Source organism: Eptesicus fuscus, chromosome 4 (assembly GCF_027574615.1).
Source record: "Eptesicus fuscus isolate TK198812 chromosome 4, DD_ASM_mEF_20220401, whole genome shotgun sequence".
Classification (NCBI taxonomy): Eukaryota; Metazoa; Chordata; class Mammalia; order Chiroptera; family Vespertilionidae; genus Eptesicus; species Eptesicus fuscus.
This window is the reverse complement of record NC_072476.1, coordinates 42090190-42108952: the sequence shown is the minus strand read 5'-3', so window position 1 is coordinate 42108952 and position 18763 is coordinate 42090190. Positions and strand designations below refer to the sequence as shown.

At 45.1% G+C, this 18763-nt stretch overlaps 1 protein-coding gene across 11 annotated transcripts in view; it reads left to right on the top strand.

Annotated features, from left to right (window-relative positions):
* TNFAIP8 (TNF alpha induced protein 8) overlaps window positions 1-18763 on the top strand; it is a 110607-nt gene that overhangs the window by 59186 nt on the left and 32658 nt on the right. For 2 of the 11 annotated variants that reach the window (XR_008555810.1, XR_008555813.1), the window contains one exon: window positions 8625-8945. The exons of 3 other annotated variants lie outside the window; for them this stretch is intronic. Coding sequence is in view for 1 of the 8 variants with exons in the window: in XM_028149695.2 (XP_028005496.1) it covers window positions 13072-13102 (31 nt within the window). In the remaining 7 variants the exon portion in view is untranslated. Of the gene's footprint in view, window positions 1-8624; window positions 8946-9735; window positions 10131-11100; window positions 11176-12741; window positions 13103-18235; window positions 18288-18763 lie in introns of those variants that run through there. 6 more of the 11 variants (XR_008555811.1, XR_008555812.1, XR_008555814.1 and 3 more) reach the window with 6 other exon arrangements.

Below are 18763 nucleotides of genomic sequence, written 5' to 3'. Positions count from 1 at the left end.
CTCTGACCTCTTACTGCTCTGTATCCCTCTCAGAGCATATGGCATATTTGCTTTGAAATAGCATTATTTGCCGAAACCGGTTTGGCTCAGTGGATAGAGCATCGGCCTGTGGACTGAAAGGTCCCAGGTTCGATTCCAGTCAAGGGCATGTACCTTAGTTGCGGGCACATCCCCAGTGGGGGGTGTGCAGGAGGCATCTGATCGATGTTTCTCTCTCATCGATGTTTCTGACTCTCTATCCTTCTCCCTTCCTCTCTGTAAAAAATCAATAAAATATATTTTTAAAAAAAGAAATAGCATTATTTGTGCTCTGCTCAATCAGAGATACCATAGTATAGAGAAAAATAGCAAGGAATGAGGTCAAAAGACCCACATCCTAGTCTCAGTTCACACTTAGTCTGATCTAAGTAACCTTGGGCCAGTCCCTTAATTTCTTGGAGGATCTGTACCCGCACCAGAAGCAAAGGAGCCAATAATACCCCAGATTCCTTCCTTGCGGGTTTGCTATGAGGGTTCGTAGCCACATATACAATAGCACATATCAAGCTAGAATGTACCATCTTGCTTAGATGTAATAAGAGTAGAGATATGTTCTGTAATGTATCTTGCATAATACCTAGCGCATAGTAGGTACTTGATAAGTTATACTTATTGATGGCAGTATTAAGAGATAGCTTAATTTAAACACATAATTGTTTGGTTCTAAGCTGGTTGCTGGTTCAGAGTTTGCCGCTGTGTACTTTTTTCTTCCTCTGGTCCAGATCGCAGGATATCTGGGACAACCGAGGTGCTGGCTTTGTACATTCACAGGTTATTTTCGTCCATTAGCAAAACATACGACAACATTAATTACATATTATGCAATGATGGATCCCAACGTGGCTTTAAAACACAGCACGTTGTAAACCCAAACAGCCCGCGAGGGGAAGCTGGCTCCTGAGAGCCTTGCTTAATAGAATGTTTCCCACCTGAGAGAAGTTCATGCCTTGAGCAAGGAGGTGTCTGGAATTCCCATCTGGGATTTATCAGTGTATCGATTCAGGTGGCCAGTGCCGGATGTTCATTCCTAACATAAAGAAAACAGAGCTCCCATTCCGAGGACGGGAGGTTGCTGCTCTTTTAAAGTGGGCAGCTGCTGCTGGTACCTTGCTGGCGCTGGAAATTCCAAAAACTACAATGGAATTTTGTTCCATCTGTTTTATGAATGGTTCCTAGGACAACTGGTGGGTTTGGTAAGTGCTGGTAAGGTTGCCTCCATGAAGATCAGTACAATCCATCAGTGAAGCCTGGACTCGAGTGGCTTTGACTGCGGGTGTTTGCATTTGCTCAGCACTCTCTGTTTATGAAGATGTTAAAGGAAGTGCATCCATTCTGTGCGTGTTGTAAAACAGAAGGGTTGCAGCTGTCAGAACTATTTTCTTCTTGGCTCTTTTTCTGATAGATTTTTTTTTGTAAACCTGGTAGATTTATGAATTGGTGCAGATTATCAGCCTCAGTTCTGCGGATGCAATGCAAATTTCCTTTTGCTGTTTTTTTTCTTTGAAGATAACATATTTATGTATGCAGGTCCTTGTACTTTTTGCGTACGGGGATATTAAGCTTGTTCTTATGTTGTCATAATTCAATATTATGAAACGATTAAATAATTAGTTATTTAGTTATGCCATGCCTTCAAAGTGTCCAGCATGTGTTCTACCCTAAAAAGAAAAAGGGGGAACCCCACAAGTCATAATCTTGTGTTTTAAATTACTTACAAATCTGCCTTGAGTGGCTACTCAAAGAGTTCTGATTCATCATAAAGTTTGTTTCAAGTAATTTCCAGGTAATGAAGACAAGTATCAATGTTTCTGAGTGATCATCTACTTTCAAATCATTCACATCTACGTGGAGGGGTGCACATTCATGATTTTGCCTCTAGTTGAGTCATTCACACCACTTGCATTGCCATTGCTTTTTGGGGAGAGAAAGGTCAGTGTTTCAGTGGGCATCTGGGTGCCTCGCCCACAGCCCAATGATCTCTGCTGCCTACATGGGGGTAGGGACTGGGGCAGCCAGCAGTGGTGCCAGGTATGAATGATGATATTTCTAGCTTTTGTGGGCACTTGAATTTCAACCCATGGTCTCATGTAAAGGAATGTGTGTATGTGTCAGTCTGTTCCTTCAAGGATAAAGATACTTCTAGACAGCATGAGTCTAAGGAGCCATTCAAGCATTCTTAGTGGTAGCTGAAATATGTATACTGGGGCAAACATTCTTCACTCATGCCTCTGTTGTTTTTTCATGTCATTTCTAGGATAAAACAAATGCCTGACAGTTTCATTTATGAACTGCTTAGGTCCAAATAACTTAGTAACTAATTATGTACCAACACTAGTAAATTTGTAGACATGTGAAAAAATACACACAAATTGAAAGCTAGAAATGAATGCTTTTACGTCATTCTTCACCAGAGTTACTTACTAATGGCATGTGTGCACCTGTTGGGCCTTGCACGTTTCAGTCAGGGTCCCATCAGGAGACAAACTACCCGGTACGTTTAATAAAAAAAAAAAGGTTTACTAACAAAACAGGGTAGTGCCTCCTCAAAAAAGTAAAAATAGCATCACTCTATGATCTAGCAGTTCCACTCCTGGGAATATACCCCAAAGTAACTGAAAGCAGAGATGTGGGCAGGTTTCTGTGCACCCATGTTCACAGCTGCTTTATTTATTAATTAATTTATTACTTATTTAATTTATTTTTTGTTAATCCTCACATGAGGATATTTTTCCATTGATCTTTTAGAGAGAGTAGAAGAGAGAGGGAAAGACAGAGAGAAACATCGATGAGAGAGAAACACATTGATTGGTTGACTCCTGCACGCACCCCGACCAGGCCCGGGGAGGAGCCTGCAACAGAGGTATGTGTCCTTAACCGGAATCGAATCTGGGCCCTTCGGTCCACGGGCTGACGCTCTATCCACTGAGCAAAACTGGCTAGGGTGCACAGCTGACATTATTTACAATAGCCAAAAGGTAGAAGCAACCCAGGTGTCCATTGACAGATGAATGGACAAGCAAAATGTGATACATACATACAATGGAATGGCTTTCTGCCTTAAAAATTTAGGCAGGAAATTCTTGAGGGCATTGTGTTAAGTGAAATAAGTCAGCCACACATGCAAAAAAAAACAAAAAAAACTCTACACTTCCACTTACCTGAGGTACCTATAGTTCTCAAATTCAGAGACAGAAAGTAGAATGGTGGTTGCCAGGGACTGAGGGGAGAGGAGAATGGAGAGTTGGCATTTAATGGGTACAGAGTTTTGGATTTGCAGAATTAAAAGGGTTGTGGAAATGGATGGTGGCGAGAGTTGCACAGCAATGCAAATATACATATTACTACTGAACTCTTGAAAATGATTACGATGGTAAATTGTATGTGATTTTTTTACTATTAAAAATTATAATGAAGAAAGCGAACTATTTTTAAAAAAGAAAATATTAATTGATGAGGACTGGCTATTAGGAAGTAAAGAGGATTCTCAAGAAGAGAGGAGTAGCCGATGTAAGGAGCAGTCATTTTCCCGGGTTTGAGACAGAGCGTCAAGCATGAGCTTCCCTCACTTCCACTCTAGACCTTGTTGGAGAGGGGAGGGCTGGCTCCTTGGATGGCAGAGAGGTCACATGATGCTGTGCTGGTAGAACTTGCTGGAAATCCACCCTCTGGGACGCTGAGGGTATCTGCTCATAGGGAGTTTTCTCACTGGAGGCACTCTGCTACATAAAACCGCCTGGGGGTGGGGTGTCAGGTGCTGCTGGGGGCTGGGTGCTATGACCACCCGGAGAGGCAGTTGCTGGAGAAGGTGCCCAGGTGCCAGGGGTGCCACGCGTGCCTGTAGGAGTTTGCAGCAAGACCACACCAGAACCAGGGAGGAAAAGTTCTCCCTGTAATGTCCCTACACTTTGTTTCACTGCCAAAGCTTAGAATTGTCCCAGCTGGCCAAAGAAACAAAGTATTTCAAGTCCCATCTTTACTTTCTCACAGCCGGTAATGAAGGATGAATTTGGAAAATGGATCACCGACCACCTCACAACTTCTCAAACCTTCAAGTCAGATCCGATCCCACCACCCTGATTTGCTCTCCCACATTACTTTTCACTTGCTTTTTATCACAGCAACCACCAGCAACCTAGCTTTGCAAAGAAATGATGTCATCCAAAGAAATGTAGCACATTCTAATGTTACACCATGAGCTAGCTTGGATCAGTAGTTCCTGCAGTGTCTGAGACGGGCTGAGTTTCCCTCCAAATTTAAAATATCCTGCTACAACCCCTGGGAGTTTGCTATAGTGCCCTGCGGCACCAGGACACACAATTTGGGGATCTTAGGTCTAATGTCATGCATCTCTTTCAGCAATCCTGACCACACCACTCTAAGATGTGAGAATCTAAGATGCTGATTTGGTTAAGAGTACAGAAGAGTCAGATGTAAAGTGAAAATTGTGTGGGGTCAACATTATTTTTGAAAATCTCTTGGGGAATTACCAGATTGGAGAATAACATACATCTTCCAGTATATAGAAGACTGACTGTATCAATGTTTCCTTTAGCATTGGGACAGCTTGCTGTTTCTTTGGGACCAGATGAAAGAGTTGGTTTATCTTTGCAGGCACAGTGATTTGAAAAAAAATACATAGTCTTAAACACAGCATTTAGCACCAGTGCCTGAGATGCTTATAGTGTGAGAGGCAACGAGACGAGAGTCAGGGAGGGACCAGCAAATTCCCAGCTCCGTCTCGTGCTTACTCTGGGGCATGAAATCATTACAAGGGGATGGTGGCTGATGCACCATTTAGATTGTTATTTTTTCTCTCTGTGTTTGGGGCTGATTGTACATAGCTGAAACTGAGAAAGTTATATGGCATGTGATGGGACGTTGCTCTTGAAATAGAGTTTAGATTAAGAAATCAGTGATTTTTAGCCATCTTCTGTTTCTACTAGGAAATGAATGGGCTTCCTAAGACATTTTTTTTTAGGTAAGTAGGCAGGCACACTGTTCATGTTAGCAGTTTCCCAGAAAATACATTCATTTTGGTGATGTCTACTTTGTGAGTCATAATTATTACCTATTTCTGTAGCTCTTCTATAAGGAGAAGCTGAATAATTTAAGTTTTATCATCTGACCTATTCAAATGGGAAAATTCTGACCTATGCCTTTCTGGGTTACCTGAAGAACAGCCCACCCCCACCCCCATTTGGGTAAGTTCTGCTTTGGTTCACAGATTCACCACCTGCTGAGTTTGTCTGTTGAGTTTCAGCCTTGGCTGCTGCCACCGGGCAAGCCTATCCAGCCTGCCCCTTCGCCTCCCAGCCTCTCCTGCCTCTTAAACAGTGACTAGCTGGCACAAAGGTTAACTTCATGGAGAGCCTACCCAAGTCAGAAACTCAATGTGAAAATCAGATTTTGACAACTTGGAGCGCATTACACTTTCAAACAGATCTCAGACCAGGAGTCTATGGTCCAAATTCCACATAAGGGACACCACTTTGTTTTCTTTGAACAAAATTTCAAATTTCGTTCAGAAACATGATTAAAGCTCTTAACTGCTCAGATGCAGTCAAGTAGGGCTCGCTGCCCAACCTGTCTTGGCATCGTTTCCTACCCCCTCAGAGTGGGCACACGGAAGGGAAAAGCGATTGTCACTGCCGCCGCCTCGCCCGGAGCTGCTCGCTTCTGAATTCTTCACAATAATCGATGACAGATGTGCGGCTGGCGCTGCAGAGTTGCACCACTGTCTCACATTGCATTCGACTGCAACCCGCTAGCCAATGGGAGGGGGTCTCCTCTAGGTTAGTGAAAAAGAAGATTCAGTTAAAAATGTATGTTTATCTCGTCACAAAATTATTTCAATGCTGTAAGGAGTGAAGATAGCAGTTAGAGTGGAAATAATTTGATAATCACCGCCCTTAAACTTGAATTTCAGTTCATTATGAGGAGGAACATTCCGATGATTAGAAAGTAAACGGGTCTGTCTCTGAAAGGAGTGAGTCTTTGTGAATAGAAGTAATGGAGGAGATTTGGATGGATGATTATTGCCTGGGATGTGTTTAGGAGATTGCTTTACCAGCCGCGGAGAAGATTAGAGTAAATGCCCTCTTAGGTACTTTCCACGCCTGAGTTTCTGTGACTGATTGTTGATCACTTTTTCCTCCTGCTGCTTTTCTAAAAGAAAGCCAGGGATATATAGGTCAGAAGGGACCCGTCTGGCCTGGCTGGTGTGGTTCAGTGGTTGAGTGTCAACCTATGAACCAGGAGGTCACGGTTTGATTCCCAGTCAGGACACATGCTTGACTTGTGGGCTCCATCCCCAATGTGGGCATGCAGGAGGCAACCAATCAATGATTCTCTCTCATCATTGATGTTTTTTTTTCTCTCTCTCTCTCTCTCTCCCTTCTTCTCTGAAATCAATAAATAATATAATATATATATATATATATATTTTAAAAGTGATCCGTCTGGCCCTAACTGGTTTGGCTCAGTGGATAGAGCATAGGCCTGCGGACTCAAGGGTCCCAGGTTTGATTCCGGTCAAGGGCATGTACCTTTGTTTTGGGCACATCCCCAGTAGGGGGTGTGCAGGAGGCAGCTGATTGAAGTTTCTCTCTCATTGATGTTTCTAACTCTCTCTCCCTCTCCCTTCCTCTGTAAAAAATCAATAAAATATATTTAAAAAACATTTTTTTTAAAGTGACCCATCTGGACCCATCTCAGCCCTGCCTGTCTTCTTACTGGTGAATCCTTTCTGTAGCCCCTCTCACGTTACTCCCATGTTGACCTCATGAACCTGGGGACAGTAAAGAAGTTCAGTCCTTTAATTTTCACTTCGGGCCACACATATGAAATTGCCACACCTACTTCGTATAGTATCTGTAAAGTCAGCATTTAGGACTTCTAAATAGATGCTGCACAATCTAAAACAATCTGGCCTTATTCACAGAAAGTATTTGGAAAAGAGACAAAGGGGACTTCATAATTTTCAGTGCTTCATCACATTCTTGACTCATTCCATTATAGCTACTACCCTCCTAATTAGATGGCATTAACCCCATTTTACAGGTGTGCAAACAGAAACTCAGAAAGGCTAAATGACTTGCCTGCTTTTAGAAGGAGAATGAGAAGAATAGGGAAAACACATCCTAATGCAAATGAGGTAGTACTGACTGGGCTATGGCGATCAGGCCCAGGTCAGCCAAACTGAGCAGTGTTCTTCTGCAGGCTCCTGACGGCTTTGGATCAGAAGGGTTAGTTAGAATCCTGACCAAACTTTTAATTAAAAAAAATAAAATAAAAAGTTTGTAGCCCTGGCCAGTGTTTTTCAGTGGTTAGAGCATCAGCCCTGGAACCAAAGGTTTGATTCCCGGTCAAGGGCATGTACCTTGGTGGAGGGTTCAGTCCCTGGCCCTGGTTGGGGCGCAAGCGGGAAGCAACCAACTGATGTGTGTCTCTCTCACATCGATATTTCTCTGTCTCTCCCTGGCCCTCTCCTCACTCCCTCAAAATCAATGGAAAAAATATCCTTGGGTGAGGATTAAAAAAAAAAAAAAGGTTTGTAGTTTCATGTACCTGAATAAATAGAAGCTGTTGAACTTACAGTTTAAAGCATTGAATATCAGCAGTGGAATAACTTTAATTTGAAGCTGTGATCTAAGCATTTGAACAGAGCGATTTGAGCCGCTTATGCTAGAACTGTGGCCAGCTCAAACTCTGGAAATCTCCCAATGTAGCTAGCACCCTGAGTTATTCTTCTGCACAATGAAGGACTTGAATTTTACATGAGTAGTTTAATAGAGTGAGAAAGTCTGGATATCGGAGACAGGAGGCCGAGACCGCATTTGCTGTCGTCTAAAGAACATTATTACTTAGTCTTGTGACATTGAACAAATCCTATAACCTCCCTTTCTTTAATTACATGTCTGCAAAATGGGTATGATGACCCAAGGGAGCTAATTGGAATGTCTGAATGAAACCTACACAGGCATCATTGCTAAGTATTATAAAAGAAAAATCATAAGTCATACTTATGATTATTTAGATAGTAATTTCAGACCAGGTTTTGAGAGTGTGTGTGCTTAATTTATTAAAAACTTTTTAGCAAGGAAGATTTCTTAGAGAAATAAGAGGAAATAATGAAAGTCTCGGAGACAACTGCATCCCAGGTGCATTGTTGCCCTGTGTGTGGGCTCACCTTAGGTGTCATCACTTCTTCTGTTCCCTCAGAATCCTCTACTCACACCCGAGCACTAGGGAGCCAGGAGGATATGTTGAAGATGTCACTAAGGAGAGGGTTTACCCATAACAAACTGCAAACTCCCAGGCAGGGCCCGGCAGCAGCTTTCTCCCCTCTTCCATCTCCACACTCACTCTCATGTCCTTCCTTGATTCGGAGCAGTTCTGTCCCATTCCCCCGACCCTCCAAAGACCCCAACCTAATCCTAGTACCCAGCAATGCATAAGCTGAAGACCTCTTGAGGCACAGGGCGTGGCCTCCTGAGAAGGTGCTTAAGTGACCTCCACTGTCATTGGCGGCCCCCAGGGGCTGTGGAGAGATAGATACCCATTGAGTCCCTCCTCTCTTTTGGAAGGTTAAATGCAACAGAGTGTCCGAGGAGGGTGAGAAGGATGCAGACCCTGCCGCCCCAACCATGTGAGACTGAAAACACCGATCTTTCACATGTAAAGAGAGAGACTGAAAACCAGCTTTACATACAGGTCATGGAAGTCTTCAAAGCCGTTCAAAGGTATACACATAATACAAGATAAGTTGAGGGAAGCCTCAAAGTCAAATAGAAGAAAGCTACTTTTGATACCAAGTATAAACAACCCCCCCCCACCCTGACCTATAATCTTATATGTACAGATTCAGTCCTATCAGCAGGATAGAAATAAAAACATTGATGAAATGACTGTTTTTGTGACCTGGGGTTCTTATGACCTAGAAGCTGTAGGTATATAACTAATTTCCAGAGCTGCTTAGTACTTTTCACTGCAGAGATCGTACAGCATTCTTGATGTGAGCAGAGTATATGATTCCTCCTAAATAAACTGCACCTTCTCTCAGGCTTGCTGGCTTTCTCATTTGTCTAACAACTTGCTGACCTCCCCCATTCTTTTTTTTTTTCCAAATCCTCCCCTGAGGATATGTTTATTGATTTGAGAGAGAGAGAGAGAGAGAGGAGAGAGAAAGAGAGAGACATCCATGTGAAAAAGAAACATCGATCAGTTGCCTCCCATAAGCACCCTGATCCCCTGTTCTTAATAGACATCTGGGCAGCTATGAGCAAAAGGCCCAAAAGCCCAGACTTTAAAAAAACAAAAATTAACAGCTTTTTGAGGTATAATTTAAGAGGAGATTTTTCTGCTGCTTTGTGCTAAAGTTCAGTTTAAATGTGGTGTGAATAAACCTTCCTTAGAACCAAGGTGACATGGAAGATTGAGTTCTTTAGTTCTGTGGTCAAAATTATAGCAGTAAGGTCCGTATCAGTGGGGCCCCTTTTCCTGTGACACATGTAAATATTTTATCATGACTGACTGAAAAAACCATCAGAATCTTAGCCAGCATTTTAACTCTCCCATCTTGACACAGAAGGTGGGAGATTCATGATTAGACATGGGTAGGAGTTCAACATAGTATTTAAATGCAGTTTGGTATTCAGTGAGAAGTGTTGCTAACTTGGTTGTTATTTTTTTAATCAGGTTGTCTATAATGTCTGTATGACTTGCAAGCACTTTCCAAGCCACACAAAGTGATGTTGGAGTATTTCTTAAACATACAAGAGTGAACAGGCTCCACCTACAGGAGATAACACATCATTGTGATATTCTAAAGCATTATTCACTAGGGCTGCAAAGGAGCTGATCCCCTTTTGAATAAATGCAGAGCAAGCCCTAGCCAGTTTGGCTCAGTGGATAGAGCATCAGCCTGTGGATTGAAGGGTCCCGGGTTTGATTCCTGGCCAAGGGCACACACCTCGGTTGCAGGTTTGATCCCCGGCCCTGGTCGGGACATATGCGGGAGGTAACCAGTCAATGTGCATCTCTCACATCGATGTTTCTCTCTCTGTGTCTCTTCCTCTCCCTTCCACTCTCTCTAAAAAAAAAAAAAAAAAAAAAAAAAAAAAATCAATGGAAAAATATCCTCAGGTGAGAATTAATAACAACAACAAAACAAACAAACAAACAAAAAAAATGCAGAGCAAAATCAAGAGGAAGTGACTGACCTAGTGTGTATGTGGAAGTCCCAGAGAACCAGTGGCCTTTTGTCATCATTTTGCAGGGTGGGGCCGTGGGGCAATGTAGTGTCCAGGGAACATAGAGGGCTTTGAGGTTGTACAGGTGAATGAGGAGCATCCTTGTTCACATACTTTTACTAGTGGAAAAAAAAATAAGCTGAGCATTCCTTGCACATCAGCTAGATCAGGACATTAAGTTCCTCTCCAGGTTTCCTGAGGATCATGGTGAATGTCCAAAGATCACCCGAGCTGCTGAAATGACTCTAAATTGAATTTCAAGGCTGACTTGGCAGCGTTTGAACTGTTCACTCAGCAGTTGTTCTCCTTGGCTAATCTGAGCTGGGCTGAAGGTCTTTTTGGGAACCCCATGGAAAAACAAGTAGGACATTAAGGACATGTATTTTGACACACCTTAAGTGCTTTGTATATCATTAGACTTGCAAAATGACATTTAGCAAACAGTTCTTACGGGGGGCACTTGCTGAAAGAAGAGGTTGAAAGTGAGTACTGCCTGAGGTGGATGGGGCCTGGAATTTGGGTTGCCTGACTTTGCATAATCATCACCTTGAAAAGGTGTTGCGCCTTCCTCCAATTATAGATGACCGGAGCTATCTTTCCTGTGCACTGTGCAGTCCTGATGAGATCCTGCAGGGCTGGGGCGGGGGGGGTGGAAGGGGGACATCTGGGCTGCTGTGGGGGAGGGCAAAGACAGATGGTGGTGGTGGGCTCCCAGAATGTCCTTTCCTCGGGACAGGCAAGGTCGCTTCCGACTAGTGAGGGAGCATTTCTTTGGATTCAGAATGATCCTCTTGTCTCTTCCATGTCTGAGGTTGCTGGGTGGAGGACCCACCTGAGCCGCTCCTGCCGCAGGCTGTAGCAGAGGGACCGCGCCGTGAGCTGCGACTTTCCGACTTTCCGGGGGTGCAGCTTGTTACCCTTTTGGCGGTGAGGTCCGTTTCCGGGAGGCTCTGCAGTACTGATATTTTCCAGATGTTTCTCCTCTTCTCTCCTCTCTGACTGGCGATGTCTTCCTCTCATCAGCCTTCCCTGACAGTGATATTGAGATAAAATTCTGCTTGGGTCTTAAGCATGTTAGAATCACTCAGCAGTTGGAAGTGATTTCATATCTAGGCCTTATATTAACATTTATAATAGCCCTCGCTGCTTGTGAATAGCACAAATACTTCTTTTCTGTTCAAACCCAATATTGAAATAAAACCCAAGAGCATCTTTTACAAAAATTTACTTTTCATGGTGTGATAATTTGTAATAATCTGCGTGGTACTTTGTGGTTTTCAAAATCATTTGTTTGTATTACCTTATTCAACACCAAACACAAATCTGTGAAGTAAATAATACTATTTTTATCCTCATTTTCCAGATGAGAAAAGGCTCAGAGTGGTTCATTAATATGATCAAAGTCATACAAATAATAAATGGCAGAACTAAATTTTAATTCAGGCTCTTTAAATCCATCTATTTTGTATATTGTTTTTATTAAGTTTATCATAGTGCCTTTCCTCTTGTCCCCCCCCCCGCCCCCCATATAAAAATGGGAAATGAGGGAGGAAAGCAGCTGGAAATAAATTTATTAAAAGAATATAACTTCTCTCACATTGTTCTAATTGCTCTGTAAATCTTTCCATAAGACACATGTATCGATGGCAGGCCTTGTCCCCACTTCTCCGGAGTAAAAACCAAGGCTTGACTAAGCCAAAATGCCTTCCTCTCAGCCAATTGTAGGAGCCTGTGGACCAGACCAGGGGGCAGAATTGCGATTCTTCTCGGGGAAGGGGTGGGGAGGGGGGCCCGAGCCTCTTTATTCTAACAGCATTTCAAAGGCTTGGATACACCCCTCACCCCCTACCCCTACCCCCCACTCCCGACCTCCGACCCCCGACCCCCGACCCGCCTTGGGCATTTTGAAGGAAGTTCTCCAGGATTGTTCTGAGAAGCTGGGGAGGGAAAGGCGCGCGCTCTGAGGGTGGCCCTTGGGTGCCTGCAGAGCACTCAGCGCATCCGGGCTGGGCTGGGAGTACCGTGCTGCCCCGTCACACCGAGTGAGCTGCTGGGTCTGCTTTCCCCGTGCAAGGGAAGGGGTGGAGGCCGGCCGGCCCCTCTCTCTTCCAAAGTCCCTCCTCTTAGGCTTGTGAAGCAGGTCCTTCCAGTCACATGGACCCGTATCCACGTTACTTTCCTGCAAAAGTAACGTGCCAAACCCAGCAGCTCTAAAATCCCCAATTTGAGGGCGTATGAGACCCCCAAACAAGGAAAGCTAAATGGGCATCGAAAAAAATGTCACCCAAAGATTCAGAAACTTTCCCCGTACTGCTAATGCATTTACTACGTTGCAGCGCGCCTTTTTCTTTTCTTTTTTTTAAACTTTACTGAGCATGTATTAAGCTGGCCTAGCCTGTCTCAGTTTCCTTCGCCGGCCGCACCCCTCTGCCCCGCCTCTCAGGGAGCCGGGCTGGGGTCTGGCCCGCTCCCCACCTGCCTGCGCCCCGAGCCCTGCGCCCCTGCCCGCCAGGTCGCCTCCGCCCCGGGACGGGCTGGGGCGAGCGCCCGGGGGGCGGACTCCTGCCGCCCAGCTGAGCCGCGATTCGTCGCTCGTACAGAACTTTCCCCCTTAAAATCCCCGCTCCGCAACCAGCCCTCCCTCCCCGGGGGAGGTTTTGATTTTAGTGGCTTTCCTTCCTTTTATTTTGCGTCGCGTTTGGGCTTGGCACCGAAGCGGACTTGTGGCCGGCCCGAGTGCCGTTTCAGAGGTGGCCGCCCTGCAGCGGGTGACCCGGACACCATGCACTCCGAAGCCGAGGAATCCAAGGAAGGTATGATTTTGATTTCTCTGGGGGGGCCCGGCCGGGTTTGGCGGAGGAATGTGGAGGAAGGGCGCAGTAGGGGAGCAGATGGGAGTGTTCCAGGGAGCGGTGGGTACTTTGTTCCTTTCCCTGCGCCCCCCCAGCCCCGTTCGAGCTGCGTGTGCCTAACTCGGTGCCCTCCCCGTCCAGCGGCCCTTCAGAGCCCATGGGGGGGAAGAGCTGGACCCAGCTCCCGGGCAGCCCACTGAAGGCTGCGCTGTAGATTTCTCTGGAAACGGCCCGGCCCGGGGATTGCCTCCCAAGAATGCAAACTGTGCTTGGAAGAGCGCCGCCTGCATCGGGACAGCCCGGAGCCCGACCCCCGGGAGGAGTCCTCAGAGTCGGGGGTCCCTGGAAAAGGGTTTCAGAGATTAGAACCGCCCTGTGTTCGAGGCTAAAAGGGGAAGCTGAGGGAGGGGGAGAAGTGAAAGCTCTTTATTCGGGGAATCGGGTGGGTTTTTTTTTTTCTCCCCTTGCTGGCTTTTCAGCAGCGAGTTCATTCTGTCGGGGGCCGGAGGGGCCGAGCGATATGACTGGAGCCTTGTGCAGCTGGAAACTGAGGAGAGTGTGTCTGTTTCTCACTTTGCCGAAGCCAAGGGTTTCATTTACTCCTAACAGAGAACGGGCGACAAGGCTGGAGAAGCGCCAACCAAAACACAATTATACGCTCGTGTTAGTTCGGGGGGTTTATTTGTGTGTGAGTGTTTGGATGCTTTGTTTCCTGAAACTTTGCGTCTACAAAAGTCCTCTTGTACGCGGGGGTGGGAGTGGGGATGGATGGCTGGGGGGAGATCAGAGTCAGGGCGCCGAGTGTTCAAGGTTGTGAAATCCCTTTGCTTTGCAAGTAGCCTCTTGGCCAACTGGTCCATTTTAAGTCCATCGCAGCAGCCCCGGGAGCCTCAGAAGCCAGAGGAGAGCCCTTGGAAGTTGTCCTCTCCGGTCTCTTACTGGTTCCACCAAAGTAAAAGCTCCGTGTTTCGTAATGCCGTCTCTGCGGGCTGACGTTTTACCTTCTTATGCCATGGGACGGAAGCAGTCAATTGGAAAGAGGCTCGTTTAATAGAAACGCGGGGCTGGTGCGAATGACAGTGACAGCCAGGAGCACTGCTTCTGGGCTTGATGGGGAGCTTGGGGGATTACCGTTTCCTGGCTGTGACCTCCGTCCTGGCGGAGCTGTGTGCTGATGGATACTTCTCTTTTCTGTCTCATTAGCAGCAACCTCTAAGTCAAAAGCAGTTGAAGGAAGGCGAAGAGGAAGTGGGCTGAGAGGATCCAATGGTGAACTTTTGTCTCACTGACAAGTAGCATTTAAGTCGGTCATTTCTCCCAGGCATGTTTTTCCTTTCTCTTGGGTACAGAGGGAGAGGGGAGAAAGTAGATAGACAGTATCCTGAAGTGCATCATATAGTTCTCTGGCAGCGCCCACATCCTTTCCTCCTGCCCAGCTCTCTGGCTGTAACCCTGAAAATGAGTGTAAAGAGGTCCGGGAATGGTCCCCCTCCTCACCTCACCTCCACGTGTCATCATTTTCATTCCACAGATCTGCAGCAAATTATCTGGCCTCCCATGCTACTTACAGAAAGCCCAGAATGTTTCTTGTAAAAGAATATGAGGTGCTAGAGTTTCAAATTGATGGCAAGTAGGGTAGAATATGGAATAACTCTTGAGAGAGATTGGCCACATACTTTATTAACAGATGGAATTAGTGCAGCTTGTGCCAGGAGGTAAAGGGTGAGTGAGTGTGAGTGTGTGTGTGTGTGTGTGTGAGAGAGAGAGAGAGAGAGAGAGAATGAGTGTGAGTGTGTGTGTGTGTGTGAGAGAGAGTGAGTGTGAGTGTGTGTGTGTGTGTGTGAGAGTGTGAGTGTGAGTGTGTGTGTGTGTGTGAGAGAGTGAGTGTGAGTGTGAGTGTGTGTGTGTGTGTGTGTGTGTGTGTGTGCTTTCATGTGTCCCGGGCAGCTCTTGCAAGGCTGGTTATTGGCTGGAATCTAGACCCACCACTGAGATGTCTATGAAAGGAGCTATGCTGTGTAGATAACATCTCACTTCTCTATCTTTATTACTCCTTTCCCTTCTCCTTAGCTTCCCGTCCCCCCCCCCCGCCCCGCCCCTGCCTGTGGATTTCTGTACCCCATGCAGTGTGACATCACCATAAGCTCTTCACAATGTCTTCATTGCAAGAAGATTGTCTTCAGATGCTTCATGCCTTCATGCTGTAATGGGAGATACTTTTAAGTCATTATTCTGAACCGAGGGGCAAAACTAGTATACTTTGTTTGGGGATGAATCTGAAAAAAATATCAAGTCAGATTCAGAGGTCCATGGAGGCCAAGATATTTGTGAATGTAGTAGCAATGACTGGGGATATTGTTAAGCCATCATAGCTTAGAATGTACTTCATCCCATGCCAGGAGTGGTGAACTTTCATCCTGAGTCTATAGCCACCTCCTAAAGAATTGATTTAATTTTGCCTGCTTACAAATAATTATGTAATTGTGCTTGAGTATTAAACAGAGAAAAGTAATTCAGGCCTCACTTTAGTAAAAGCTGAATACATTTAACATATTCAGGCATACAATGATAAGAAAGCAAGAGATGTGAAGGAAAACCCCACTTTATTAAAAAGGGGAAGCCATTGAAAGGAAAGATATAAACAGTATCCATCCAACAGATGAGGGCTTCCTGAGGAGCGGGGTTGATGGCCACGTTTTTGGCATTTAGTTGCTTTCTGCTGAGTAAATTACTTAATTAGATAGTAGGAAAAATGAAGGGCAGTTAAGATCTCTGAGTGTCTTTCTAGTGCTAAGCATCCAGGGATCCAGGGCTCCTTCGCCCTGGTTTTGAAGCTTTGGTACCAGAAAGTGAGGACGCCGTAGTTAAGGAGGGTTGCCTTGAGAGGACTTGGAAAAGCCTAAGAGTTGCTCTGTGAGTGAGTTCGGCTCCTCCTCCATTGCCCATAATTGCATTTCCCGCCACCACCTCACGCAGTCATGCATGCCTCACCAGGCCTGCTATTTCACAAAGAAAACAGTAGCCATTAGACAACTCCCTCAACTTCCTGCTTCCAGACCCACAGGCTCACCTCCACCCACACCCACCCGCCTGGTGTCTGGAACAGGTGTGTGTCGTTCTCACTGCAGAAGGCCACTCCTTCCACCTCGGGCTCCTCACCGCACCAGTCTGCTGCATGTCTTCCCCCGCTCCTTCACGTCTGTGTGTAGATGTGCTCAACCTCCCTACTTCAGGGTGTCAGCGCTTGCTGTTCTTTTTGCCTGAAATATCCTTCTCCCCACCTGACCCCTTTTCCTGATCATTCCCTGGTTGGAGGCTTTTCCTGAATCTCCAACCTAAATTAGGATCCCTTCTTGTCCTTTCTCAAAGCACCTATTCTTTTCCTCAGTGCCACTCACCACATTGTTTAGCATCTCTTCTCTAAACCATAAGCCCTTATGGGCAAAACCATGTCTGTTTTATTCTTCATTGTATATCCAAGACATATCCAGTAAGAGGTGATCACTATATATACATAGAGCTAATATGCTAAGTGTCCGACCGTCCAAGTAATGTCATCACGTAGCAATGCCTGGCTTCCTTTCCCTAGTGACTAGCCTCCTTGTAGTTTCTTCAGCCCAGGAACATGGCTTGCTTTATAGCCAGGTGGAAACATTTCACACTGTAACCAAATGTCTGTGAAGTGTTTTCCTGTGCCTCATCTCATTTGATCCTCACAGAAGTCCTGGAGTAGGTAGATAGGAGACTTGGTGGAATCCTATTTTCTTTTAATTAGCCGGAAAATGGAGATTTAGAAACTAGACCCAACTGAAAGAAGTAAGAAATGGTGGACCTTGAAAATGACTTCAGGTGTTCTCACTGCACAGAATATAGTCAAACACTGCTGCAGTTAAATATTTTACCCTTTGTTCTCCCTGCATGATCTACAATAATAATCTGCATCATGTTGATATTTACTGCTGTGTTGCTGACAAATTACCTGAAAGAGAAGTTGGGGTGCTTCACTGGGCTGGAAAAAGTTTAGCTACATCAGAAAGCAGGTCTAATTAAGCAAGTTTATTCTATATCTATACAAGGCTAAGTTGACTCGTGCATCTGCGATACATATAAAGCTCTCATGGCACCAATTGCACGTGTGTGTTTCAATCTGTCATTATTGAGCGTGAATTTATTTGACACTTCTATTACAGAGAAAGGGCAAAAAGTGATATTAAAATATTTCTTCTAATTAATTTCCTTTCAATGTGCATGAATTTGTGCACTGGGCCACTAGTATTTTATAAAATGAATGAATGATCTCCATTTAAAAAAGTAATTCTCAATATTTTGTTCAATTTTAGATATTCCTTTCTCCTTTAAAATGAACCCTTTAAAAAGAAAAAAGCTTTTGCATGTTGCCTACTTTCTCACCCATTGAAGTCTGTCTTTTTTCTACCACTCCACTGAAATTGCCAAAATCACCAGTGACTTCCCAGGGGCTAAAATCACCAATGATCAGCATTCACATTTCTGTCCTGGTCTTACTTGATCTTTTTTTGCAGCATTGGACACTAGGAGGCCAATGTCTCTGCAACCCTCAACTCCTTCCTTGGTTCCTATGACACAACACTCTCCCGATTTCCCTTCCCCTTTCCAGCTGTTGATTTCTAATCTGATCGCTCTCCAGCCTGGGCTCTTCCCAGAGCCCCCTGTACACCCAGCAGTTGGTAAACACGATGCTTTGAATGTCATGTAGTCACCTCAAATTCAGTAAACTGAGCCCATCATTTCCTACTCTCCATAAATCTGGTCCTCCCTTTGTATTTTCACTGATCATTGCTCTCTTTGGCTTCCAGATTACAAATCTGCAAGTTGTCCTTGACACTGCCCTTTATCCTCAGATTCTACCTGACACTTCAACCTCCTCATTATTTGTTGAATGTATCTCCCCCATCTCTGCTTTGTGCCCTCAGCATTTGTACCCTAATGGTGATAATAACCACCTCTGTCATCAGGATTCTTGGATACAAGTTGATTCCTGCTATCATAAGCAGGAGAGGTTTATTGAGAGTGTATTGGGTAGTTCACACCTCCACGGAAAGGTCGTTCACACCTCCTCTGAAAATGCATCAGGAGGTGCAGTGAGGACATACCCTAGAATTGCCTGGTAAGGAACTCACCATGGCCTTTTCCTCCTCTGTATTTTTCAGTTCTGTCACTGCTGGGACTTCTGATGTGGCCGAATATTTGGTCATCCTGAACATTCAAAAATCCCAGACATAAACCACCTGATTCATCAATGCTAGATTGTGTATCTACCCCTTGCTGCCCGTGGGAGAGGGAACTTCTGGTTCCAGCTTTTGTAGTGGGAGAGAGGCCAACTCCTACCAACACTTGCAAAATGAGGGTTTCTCAGAAAAGGAAGGGAGTCCAACGTGGATCATCCAAACAACAACAAATATCGACCACACCACCGGACTGCTCCGTCCAACCCTAGTGTTGCCCTTTTACTTACTTCCTTGTTCCCTCAACAAATGCTGTTTCCTTTGTTGGGATCACTCTCTTGCCTCTTCTCAGGGGGGTTGTTTGGAGTAGATGCTCTTTCAGAGAGTTCCCCTAACCCCCTGTACTCCCCTCAGTTGC